Source organism: Rhinopithecus bieti, unplaced genomic scaffold (genome assembly GCF_001698545.2).
Source record: "Rhinopithecus bieti isolate Rb0 unplaced genomic scaffold, ASM169854v2 scaffold_6708, whole genome shotgun sequence".
Classification (NCBI taxonomy): domain Eukaryota; kingdom Metazoa; phylum Chordata; class Mammalia; order Primates; family Cercopithecidae; genus Rhinopithecus; species Rhinopithecus bieti.
In genome coordinates, this window is record NW_016806329.1 from 5969781 (window position 1) to 5982600 (window position 12820).

The 12820-nt window shown below is 35.1% G+C and overlaps 1 protein-coding gene across 1 annotated transcript in view; it reads right to left on the reverse strand.

The window, feature by feature from the left end:
* GRID2 (glutamate ionotropic receptor delta type subunit 2) overlaps positions 1–12820 on the reverse strand; it is a 723504-nt gene that overhangs the window by 364410 nt on the left and 346274 nt on the right. Inside the window, exon 7 of the mRNA XM_017875509.1 lies at positions 6236–6337. Coding sequence (XP_017730998.1) covers positions 6236–6337 — 102 coding nt within the window. The remainder of the gene's footprint in view (positions 1–6235; positions 6338–12820) is intronic.

Below are 12820 nucleotides of genomic sequence, written 5' to 3' on the forward strand. Positions count from 1 at the left end.
AAGCAATTCCAAAAGGTGAGACTAATATGGATATTTTTTAGGAGAAAGAAATTACTCAAAATGATAACTCAGTAGGCAGCTGTCTGCTGAAGCCAGGAAAACAATCCTTCCTTTGGTGAGTTGCTTAGAAAAACCTACTATTCCCTCAATACATATTTTGGATATTGCTTTGTGGTAATGGTTTAAGATAAGCTATCTCTGTGTATTTCCTATCTCTGTGTATATACTTCTATGATTAAGGCAACAGTTTTAATTTAGAAAGTAATTTTTCTCATTGCTATTACTGTCCTGTGTTTTCTAACTGGTATATTTCCTACTGTCTTTTCTTTTGGAGTTTTTCTTTAAAATAGTTATTCTCTTTGTGTGGCTTCTTGCCCAGTGATTTTGAATTTCCAGGAATATCCATTAACTTAATTTGTAAAAATACCATACATTATTTAATCTAAAATGTTTCCTATTGTAAGATGTGCAACTATTTTACACATCACTAATAAAGACAAACATGATGCTAATTATAATTGCAAATAGAAGTTGAAGGATGCATCCTAATTTTAGAGATATTAAAATATGAAAAGCTATGTTTTTTTAATTTATAAAATACAGAAAAATCGCTATCATAGTCTTTACCATAGACTTCCAGTCATACATTTATATATGAATTCAATTTATATATTGAATCATTTTAATGGTAATTCTAGGCAAATGAATGCTGTATTGTGTATTTAATGGAGAAAAACTGCACTGCAGTTTTTCAAGACTATTTTGAGAGCTTTAGAAGATATCTTGCAAGAATCAAACTCCCTGGATGGGTACGGTGGTTTGTACCTGTAATCCTGACACTTTGGGCGGATTACTTGAGGCCAGGAGTTCAAGACCAGCTTGGGCAACATAGCAAGCCCCTGTCTCTGCAAAAAATAAATTAGCCAGGCATGGTGGCATGCACCTGTAGTCCCAGCTACTCAGGAGGCTGAGGTGGGAGGATTTATTGAACCCAGGAGTTTGAAGCTTCAGTGAGCCATGATCATGCCACTGTACGCCAGCCTGGGTGATGGAGTGAGACCCTGTCTCAATAAAAACAAACAACAAAAATCTCTCTAAAGTCAGGATCTTTGACTACTTGTGTGAATTCATGAGTGAATGTATGTTCATTAGGGATGTCACATGTCTGTTTTAAGGCCAATCAAAGCAGGTAAATAAGAATTACTAATCAGTGAGCTCCTCCCAAATTCCAATTTATGGTTCTCAGATATCTTATACTTGTTGCAGCATAGCTTCTCATGCCTTTCTTTTCATTTATAACCAATTCCTTTCCATTTTATTATCATAAATATTATGATTATACTTATAACTCAGTGATGTTTCCAATAGTGTTTTTGTGAATTACCATGAAAACAATTGAATGACTTAATTGGTCATTTATCGGTCTCTACATTGTACAACTCAGGAAGTTAAAAGGGGGAAAATCTTCATAATTGCTTTGTAGTAATACACTGGGGCCACTTGGTAAGAAGTAAAGATCAGTGGACAAATTATGGAAACAAAGAGATTAGAAGAGACACCAAGCAGTAGAGCCTGCTTTTATTCTCACTCTTTTTTTTCCCTCCATTTCTAAGACATATTTCGGTGGCTTTGGTGATGGTTGAATAGAAAGAAATCTATATATGAAGCAATTTAGGATAATTCTCCTAAGTTATCAATCCAACATATGGAATCCTCACATCTCAATAATTATACCAAATTTCATTTATACCTAACATGAGTCCATTCTGATTCAGAAGGCAGAATATCAGAGTGGCTGAGGATATGGCTTGTGGAACCACGATCTCTGAACTTGAAATTTATGTCTGGATTTTGCTAGCTTATGGAGATAAAAATTTAGTTAACTCTTATGTACCCTATTTTCACCCTTATAATGTAATTAGTACCTCTCATATTAAATTTTATAAGAATTAAATAAGTTAACATATATGACTTTCTTATAATAGGTCCTACCAAATGGTAGATGGTGCTGGTTTTTCCCTGTTTTTCTTCTGGATTCACTGGGAGCTTCACTGCCTTGCTCTGTGTCCTGAAAGACTAACTTTCATTTTCTTCCTTACTTAGGCTCCCATGACCTGTGACTTCTGGTTGGATTTGCAGTTGGAGACCGTGAAAAGAGATAGACAAGAGGAGTGAGATCAGGGTATCCCTTCTTCCCAGTTCCTCATAGCCTGATTTTGGTATTGGCAGTGATTCTCTTTCCTTTTCTGTACTGTAGCTCACTGTTACTGTGAATGGGGCTCTCTCTCCCATGGCTCTATCTCTTGCTTTGTCTGATAATACTGCTTACTCCCCATGCCTTATCAGTCTTCATGCAAGCCAAGGCTTTCTGTGCATCTAGGTCCTGGTGATTCAGCACTCCTTGTTGATTCCTTTAACACTATTTACATCTTCATCAATAATACCTCTATTTCATTAATACCTTCAATGAACCATTTGAGAGCACCACTTATTTGCCCGTGGGATCACAATCAGTAGAGTGCCAAATTGTGTAGTTTAAAATATATATGAGGTTATTTCCTTCAAGTCAATAAAGCATCAACAGTCATAAGAATGGGAATTTCAAAACTTTGGTAAGGAAAATCAATTTTATTAACCTGGTGTAACTGATGATATAAAATTTCTTAAGAAAAGAGGGAGTGGGTAGAGCTGAGACTAGATTTCAGTTTCAATAGAAGAAAGGAGGAAATACCTTCTTCCAGGGTCTGTACACAATGGTTCTTTCCCTTTTCTCTTCTGGAAAGTGTTGGACGTACATACTTGGAATATAAGAGGGTGAAAGGTTGTGTTTAGGTGACAACATCTAGTTGAGTATAGATCAAATCCTAGTTTCAGGGTTTAGTGAGGTAAAGCATGAAGACTTGGGAGTTGCTGGGTGGGCTGAGGGGAGAGTGGTTCTCAGTGTTGAGTAGAAGAAGCTTACAAGGCTGTATAACTAAGAGCTAGACCTGAAAAGGCACTTGTAGAAAATAAATAAGAAGGCAATGACTGGTTTCCATTCTCACAGTAGTTACAGAAAGACACAGGAAGCATGCAAAATTCTTAAATCCAATGATTTTATACTGTAGTAATGTAGTAAGTGTAACAACCTGTGACTCAACTGGCACCCAACTGATAAGTCCACCATAGAAGACTTAAAAACACACACACACACACACACACACACACACACTGCTTCCATATCTCCAGTCACAAAACCATATTCAATATCTGTGCAGGGCTAAGTTTGCAGGAAATAGAGACTAAGAGTCATGAAGGTGAACCTGGGGTATGCAGGCATTAACATTTTGTGAGGTGCTACTACTTCACGAACAAAAGAGTAATTGTTTTATTCAGCCTGGAAATGAATCTAACATAATTGTGCCTACAAGACTTCCCAATAAAACTCAGACTTAAGCATTTTCAACTCTCAAGTCAAACAAAATTCTATAGACACCTCAATTCTCATACTTATCACAGTAGGACTGAAGACAGTATAATGTATCATTAAGAGGGAAGGGGTTAAGGTCTAGAATCTGACTTCCTGAATTTGAATCCTAACTCTGCTACTTCCTATCTGTAAAACCACAAGGCTCAGGTAATACTTACCAGAGCACTTATCACACATAGAACCACTCCATGCATGTTATTATTCAATTTCTTGTTGGTTCATATATTTATGAACATTTTACAGATAATAAGTAGCAGAGTTAGGATTCAAATTCAGGAAGTCTGATTCTAGACCTTAACCCCTTCCCTCTTAGTGATACATTATATATATTTCAACTTCTGTATGTCTCTGTTTCCTCTTGAGGTCAGAACATTACCTATTTCCTTCTTGAGGTCAGAATATTACCTATTTCTTGGGAATATTGTGACGATAACATAAGACAATACGTGCAAAAGACATAGTAGAGTAGCTTGCACATAGTTAGTACAGTTAGCACTCCATATCCACAGGTTCTGCATCCGCAGACTCAACTCCATAGATTCAACAAACAGAGGTTCAAAAATATTAGAAAAAAACAATAAAATAACAAAAGAAAATAATATACAATTCAGTAGAGCCACTACTTACATAGCAGTGCACTGTATTAGGTATTAAGAATAATCTAAAATGCTTTGAAGCATATGAGAGGAGGTACGTAGGTTATACGCAAATACTGTATCATTTTATATCAGAACTTGAGCATTTGCAGATTTTAGTATGGGGGCTTCCTGGAACCAATGCCTCACAGACACCAAGGGTCAAACGTATTTAATAAATCTGAACTGTTTTTCTCTATGCGCATCAACCTAACAAGATTCTATGAAAACTTTGAGGACAAGGGCTATATATTATTTATCTTATATCCATTACAGAGTCTATCATATAGTAAGTATGAAATAAATATTTGCTTAAAACTGATTGAGGTTAATTGGACTTAAATATTTGTTTTCTTTTCTGAAAGAAAACAAAGCACATATACTGTCTTTCATTGCAATCATCACTGGAGTTTTCATGTTAATCACTGGAGGAAAGACTATTAATAGTCTGCTGTACTTTAAATGTCTGTCTTTTTTTAATATTAGTGCATCAATGTAAATACATATCTACACCCTTAGGTACATACAGAAGCAAATTCACATTTAAGTTGTGAAATACTTATAATTATTTACCAAAAGCAATTAAGCCCTTTTAAAATAATAACTAGGAATAATTTATGGGCCACAAAAAAGAAGAACAGGTTACTGACTTGAATGTCCTTTCACAGAAAATATTCACAAATCCACTTTTTTGACAATAAAATTACATTGTATATATTTAATTTGTAATAAACAATGTATAAAGGGTAGCAATTGGTGTTATAAACTTTGATGAACATCCAATTAGCATCAACATATCAAAAAGTCCTCCTCTCCTATTTACTAGTTCTTCAGTTTACTTAGCCCATAGGAAAATCTTTTTCAAAATTAACAACAAGTAGACTTTTCTGAAGAAAAATAAAGTAGTAACTATGGACTATTATGTTTTGACCACAGGCTATAAACTAGCACATGGTGAAACACATTGGAATAGCAAAGGCGAATGTATGCCTTCGTGGTTTATGGCTATTTAGACAGAGCCCATTTGAGTATTTTACTGTTTAAGAATATTTCTATTAACATCTTGTTGTATGTATCTATTAGGAGAGAAAACAGTAATGTATACACTTATGATAACAGTTACCATTTATTGATTTTTTAAAAAGTAAATGAAATTGTATCAGATCTTTCCCAGGTATAGGTAGACTCTCCTTATCCGTGTTTTCTCTTTCACCAGTTTCAGTTGTCACCCAGTCAGCCATGGCCCAAAAAATATTAAATGAAAACTTCCAGAAATAAACAATTTATAAGTTTTGAATTTGCCATTGTTCTAAATAGCATGATGAAATCTCACACCATCCCACTGACATGCCCTAGATGTGAATCATCGCTTTGTCCAGCATATGCATACTCTAGACCCTACAAGCCCTGCACAATGTGATTATGTTGGAGAAAACATAAAACTATCCACAGTTTCAGGCATTCACTGGGGGTCTTGGAACGTATCCCCCATAGATAAGGGGAGACTACTGTAATTCTATTCAACATTCACAGAATCATTAGATGATAAACTCTATCAAGACAGAATTATATCTGTCTATTTAATTTGTCAGTGTCCTCAGTAATCAGCACTGAGTCTGGAATACAGTCGACAATAGATGCCAATTAAACAACAGCTTCCCTTTGAAGTAGGTTCTCAGGAGAAAAAGATTCTTAGTTTGTTAATATTTCGCTCTTACAGAATGTACATTTTACCAAGTCTACCATTGTTTGGCATGGTCAGGGTTATGTTCATTTATAGTTTCAATGTTCACTATATGTTCTCTATTTATGTTCACTATAGTTTCCATGAAAGAAGGCCTGAGACATACCTTTACTTTATCATGTGTAGAAAACTGTAGAAGGATGGAAATTGAGCCTAAAATGTCTAAGAAAATTCCTAACACATGCACTGTAATTAAAAGTCTGCAAAACTGTGATCCTGATTCACGAAAATTGAAGGCTGTAAAATACGACCATTAAAAAATCTTAGAACGTGTATTTAGAATTGTTAAAAGCTCTTTTAAGATTATGTCATCAGTTAATAAAAGAGAGAAATGTAGGATAAAGTAACCAGCAAAAGTCAAAACCACAAGGCTCAGATAATACTCACCAGAACAGTTACCACACGTAGAACCACACCACGCATGTTATTCTCCAATTTCTTGTCAGTCAGTGACCCATTCAGACCTGTGACAGGATTCCAGCACCCAAGCTGAAAGATAAGACAGCTTTGGTCATTTTTCTGTCAGAACAGTCCCATCACCTCTGTATAGCCCTTATGGAGAACTATGTGAAAGCTCTTAGAATAATTGGTATAGAAAGAGTACTGCACAGGTTTTCTTTTTAAATAGGAAATGAAGTTATTAGAAATGCCATTTCTTGCATTAAATATCATCATATGGCACATGACAGTACCCAACGTGCTTTAAGAGGCTCATTGAGGACATTTTACTTAATGAGGGGTTATATATACACCAATCACTAAGTCCCAGTAATGCACTAATTGGAAAAATAACAGCACATATAACTCTAACATAATGTCTATTTTAATATATCAATTACTGTAAGTTAGATTCTCTAATAGTTTCAATGGTTTTAATTTGATCTTATATGGCTTTTACTGGGAAAATAGACACTTTTTTAATATGGTTAGAAGGAGAACTGCTTGTATTTGAAGAAAAAAATCATGTCTATGGCTTTGTTTTCAAAGTATTCATAGCACGTAAAACAATATAATTTGCCTTTTTGTCAGTGTTATCAATTTGCTTGGAATATTTTGGCAGAGCCTCTCTCTTAAAGTCTTGCAATGACTCACTGCTCTTTACTCATCCAAATAGTGGTTCAGTTTTACGCTCTTACGTAGGTCTTAATCTCTTGGAATATATAAATCTGAAGGCTACCAGTTTTTAAATTACTGTCTATATATCTGAATGGGAAAAAAATTGATGACTCTCCATCAAAAATAAGGAGAAAAGAAAGAGATGATTTGACTTGAATTAGCAGATAACTGTTGACAGACGAAGGCTGCAGAGAGAGAGAATGTTGTAATGCACATCTTGGGAAGAAATGTCCTATTATTCATCCTGAAACCAGCTCCATGAGCCTTCACATTCTGCATGTGCAAACTCAAAAATGTAGCAGATCTTTAGTCATATTCAGAGACTGTTTTGATTAACTGAATGTTCATAAGGGCAAATGGTTATTTATGCTGTTTCCTCCTGATGACTGTGATTTATTTCTTTTTATTGCAGTTTTTCTGTAGCTTCCAAAGTCATCTACATACTGGCTGGCAAGTCTTCCCTACAAATAAACAATTTAGGTGCTTCTTATTAAAACCCAAGTTTCTCTTTGAGCTCCCCAAAAGGTGTTTAATTAAGAAAACTAAAATGTACATAATATATCTTAAGAAAAGGGAACGTCACAGTATAAACAGCAGAGCCAGCTTTTTCCTTATTAAAATAATTTAGAAAAGGCTGCTAATTGTTGGTTTCAACTGTAAAAGCACATTAAATTCATACAATGATATGTCATTCTTAGTTACATAAAAAGCCTAATTAGAACTTAGATCCAATTAGCAAATCCAAATGTGTTGAAAGTCTAATTATCAGAGACATTGTGGTCCTCTTGCCAAATTTAAAACTTTCATGAAATTTCTTTTGAGCTTTTCTCTTCTGAGGTCAACAAAAGTCTATCTTCAATTGCATTCCCTGATGTGTGCTTTTCCTAATCACTTCCTCAGGAGGATTTTACTTTCCTAGACCAAATAATATTGGTGGAAAAAGTGATCTATAACATTAAGTGAAGAGCTATTCCAATATGCTATCTCCACATATTACAACCATGTAACTTAATTTTAAGTTTCACAAATAGCTTTTAGGATATAATCTTGTTCATGGTAAATATGTCTAAGCTGCCAAAGCACACACAGGGATTTCTTTTCTGTCCCCTTTAGATTTGTCTCTTAAGTTTGGTGAACCTATTGTCAGTTTGTGTAAATAAATGACATCTATTAGCACTAACTTGACTGTACCATTTTTGTGTACTGAATAGTCAAAAATATCAGCAACTGGATGAACAGTGAAACTTGAGCCATTTGTTTCAACAATGCTATGGACAAACATTTATAAATATATAATTTCCAGTTTCTTTAGAATGATGTTTTCTTTTAAACATAACTGAACATGGTCAATGGTTTTATAATTCTAAAGTACTCTAGTATTTGGAGGTTCCAAATAACAACAGCAAAAAAGCATCCAAGTAAGTAGAATAGGTAAATATATCTCATCTTCTGACCTAGGCAGTGACTTAAACATTATTTATACCATGTATAATATTTATTTTCATTTAAAATTTGTAATATTTAGCTAGACTCTCTCATATATATTATAAGACAATAATTTCTCTCCATTGCTTGACAAAGACTTTTCACCTTTCTATGTTCTCCTTTTGTTTTTTTCCATCTGACTCATATGTCCTTTGATAACAGTATTTGTACAGTTGTTCTTCTTAATAACAGCAGTCTAGATTTTAGGACTGGTAAGTTCCACTTACTTAACTTAGTTCTTCCTTCAAATATACAAAGAAACTTTAATGTTTCCTAAATATTAGCTGTGGATGTAAAGAGCTAGGATGCTCAAAGACTGAATTTGGGAGTAAAGAATGTTTAGGATACAGATTATCTGGAAAACTAGAAATAAGGTACATTCTCTTATCACATATCATAACGGGGTATAACTAAGAAATTATTAAGGAAATAAAACAATACTTATTTCCTGTATTGATTACATTTTTGAATGCTGTTTAATACTTTCTATGTGTCAGCCATGGTGCTGAGCTTTTTATACATGTAAACTCCACAATGACCATATGAGAAGGTGCTCTTACAATTGTTATTTAATAGACAAGAAAACTAAGGACTTCATTAAGATCACATATTTACTAAGAGGTGAAATTAGTATTTAATTCAGTTCTTTTTAAAGTCCAGATACAGCATTTTTGATTGAGGTGTTGTTTTATAGCTTATGAATCCTTTTCATAAATGTGATCTATTCGAGGTAGGTAGGGAAGATATTTCTATTTTATAGTAAATGACATTGAGATTCAGAATTGTTAAGTGTTTAGTTTTTGTTTTGTTTTTTTTTTTTTTTTTTTTTTTTTTTTTTTTTTTTTTTGAGACGGAGTCTCGCTCTGCCGCCCAGGCTGGAGTGCAGTGGCCGGATCTCAGCTCACTGCAAGCTCCGCCTCCCGGGTTCCCACCATTCTCCTGCCTCAGCCTCCCAAGTAGCTGGGACTACAGGCGCCCGCCAGGTCGCCCGGCTAGTTTTTTGTATTCTTAGTAGAGACGGGGTTTCACCATGTTAGCCAGGATGGTCTCGATCTCCTGACCTCGTGATCCGCCCGTCTCGGCCTCCCAAAGTGCTGGGATTACAGGCTTGAGCCACCGCGCCCGGCCAAGTGTTTGGTTTTATACTCCTGGGCTCAAGGGATCCTCCCACCTCAGCCTTCCAAAATGCTGAGATTATCGGTTTAAGCCAGAGCACCCAGCCTGGATTTCTCATTTTAACATTCCTTAATTTCTGTTCATATCCACTTATCTCCTTGAGGTTCATTTCAAGCTTTTTTGATCATAAAAACTTTTTTTTTTTCAATAATAAGCAATAAAGATGAATTAGATTCATACAGATTCAAATTGAGTTTGTATCTGCAACTGGTAATATTTCTTGTTGCATAGCAAGATTGACAGGCATAGTGATTGATAAAAACTAGGAGAACTTCACTTAGGTTCAAGTGTGAGGCTTATCTAACAAGTCCTCTGGTTTCAATGTCTGAATTCTCATTAGTTTGACTTCTCTGGCTATGTGGAGATGGTTGTTTTTGTCTGCTGTGTCTTTGATTTTGTTTCTTTCTTTCTTTCTTTTTTTTTTTTTTTGAGTTAAGACTAGTAAAGATAACACATAAAAAAATCTCATACCACCTATTCAGCTGAGTGCTTCCTAAACAAAAAACAATAAAGGTGGCCCCTGCAGCACATGAGACTTACAGAAAGTCACACCGCCGATGGCAAAACAAGATTCACTATCTTTTGTGGTCTGGCAGTCTGAAGAAAATTTAGAACGGATAAAAAAAGTAAACCCAATTCAATTTCCTTTCAATTACATTATATTGATTTCCTATAGTATTTTCTGGTTATTGATTTCCTATAGTATTTTCTGTCATTTTAAGACCTTAAAATGCCTAGTGCTTTAATTATTTCCTTCATTGGAGCTTTGGCAATAATACTCTTGTAACATTATGTTAAAATCAATGTAATATCTTGTGTTCTACAAACTGGGTTGATGTATTTGCATGAGCACAGTAGCGTGCTCCTAACTTTATGTGTACTAATGATCAAGTTTTCAATATTTACTCTTTCTTCCTCAATGTTTCCACTCCTTATTTTCCATGGGCTGTAAGGGATGACTTGTGACTCTTGGGTTTAACATCATTATTTTTCAGTCAGTGTTATAATGTCAAAAAGAGCTGAACTGCTCAATTTTAATTTTATGCTCAATAGTTTGTAGGCTTTAATAACAGGAATCAGGAGAGCTCTTAATTGAATACCAAATGGAATTCTCTCCATTTGTTAGCTTGTATTCATATGGAACAAATGAAGCCTGTCTATACCACCAATGCTCCAGCTACCGGACACAAAATATCCACTGCACTGAGGGCTGTATGCTACCAGCCATAATGTTTCATTTACTTGAATTCTCAGCTTTCTGACAAAAGAGGGAACAAAAGTCATAGGCAAAGCAGCTTAAAAGCCAGCCACTTAGAAATGTGCAGCATTTATTTGGTAGATATTACTTCTGTAATGGGATAGAAAGTGTAAAAAATACATATGGCAGGTTGACTCAGATACATGTTTTATAGAATTAAATTGGAATGTTTTCCACTTTGACATGTGAATGAATGCAGTGTGCCAGTAATCTCTCCAATGATAATTTTCTTTATGGCATTTCCACCTGCAAAATAGGTTCAATTTGTAAAATGTTCTCCCTAGAGGATGATTATATGCTCCTAAGATTCTATACCACAGTATGGTCATTACCATAAAGTAGTAGTCGTTCTTGAGATTATGTAGAATAGCCTTAGCACTTGAGTTTCCTTCAGGAGAAAATGACTTTGAAAAGTCAGAAAAAAAATCACATGGTTCAACTACTTTTATCTCCCTGTTTCACTACTGAAAACAGAACCTTCATACTATGTAACAAGATGAACTTGTTAACTGATTCCTACAAATGAAGAAAACATGAGAACCAGTATATATACACACACACACACACACACAAATGTATATACATATATCTATATATAGACATATTTGTATAAATACATATATAGATACATATATATATCTATATACACATATGTATAGCCCACAGATATTTTATGCAGTCATGATAATCACTCTATTATCAACTGGCATTTAACTGATTTAATGATATTCTGCTGTTTGTATAGATTTTCCTTTCTTTTATAATTCTTCTGGTATAAAATTAGCATTACACTACATGCAGAGGCAATATATCATACCAGTTCAGATAAGAAGCTCTAGAAGAAAACTGATTGAGTTCAAGTACCTGCTCTAACACTTGGTGTGTGCTGTTGAGTTTCAGTTTTCTCATCTCTCAAATGGGAATAGTAAAAGTGACTTCTTCATACAGTTTTTGGGACCACTAACTGATTTAAAATATGTTAAGTGTTTAGAAGTGTTCACGACACACTGAGACTAAAGAAGTGTTTATTATTTTTCCTATATAATCAGAATTCTTTTGTTCCTTGCTGAGTCTCATTCTTTGGGTGACTTAGTAGTCTGAGTGATAAAACATGCCCTTAAAGCCGTGGCTTTCAACTTTTGTTGACTATTAGAATATTTTGTAGACTATTAGAATGGAAAGCTTTAAACAATTCTGATGCTCCAACCAAACCCCAGGACTATTAAGTCAGAATCCCCAGGAGTGTAACCAGGCATCAGCAGTTCAAAAGCCTTTCCAGGTGATTCCAATATGCAGCCACGGTTGAAAACCACTGCCCTAAAACTTGCTTCAGGCCAGGCGCGGTGGCTCATGCCTGTAATCCCAGCACTTTGCGAGGCCAAGGCGGGTGGATCACCTGAGGTCAGGAGTTTGAAACCAGCCTGGCCAACATGGTGAAATTCCATCTCTACTAAAAATACAAAAATCAGCCGGGTGTGGTGGCACATGCCTGTAATCCCAGCTACTTGGGAGGCTGAGGCAGGAGAATTGCTTGAACCTGGGAGAGGGAGATTGCAGTGAGCTGAGGGCACCACTGCACTCCAGCCTAGGCAACAGAGCAAGACTCTGTCTCAAAAAAAGAAAAGAAAAGAAAAAAAAAAAAACTTGCTTCAACACACAGGAAATGCAAACTCATAGAATGGCTACTTAACCTCTTTGAATAAAGTCACTGTTTTGACTGGTTTCGTTTGTGAAAGCTAACTAGGGATATTGTCCCAAACTACTGTTTAATAATAAATATGATATGAATCTATAAACCATGTGCCTTGTCCACAGTTGTACTCCTAGCTCTTATCGTAGTATTGTTGTATTGGTATGTGGCAGGTTCGAATAAACAAATCCATGATTTAAAACTCTTGCTGTCTTTTTTCTTTTCTTTTCTTTTCTTTTCTTTTCTT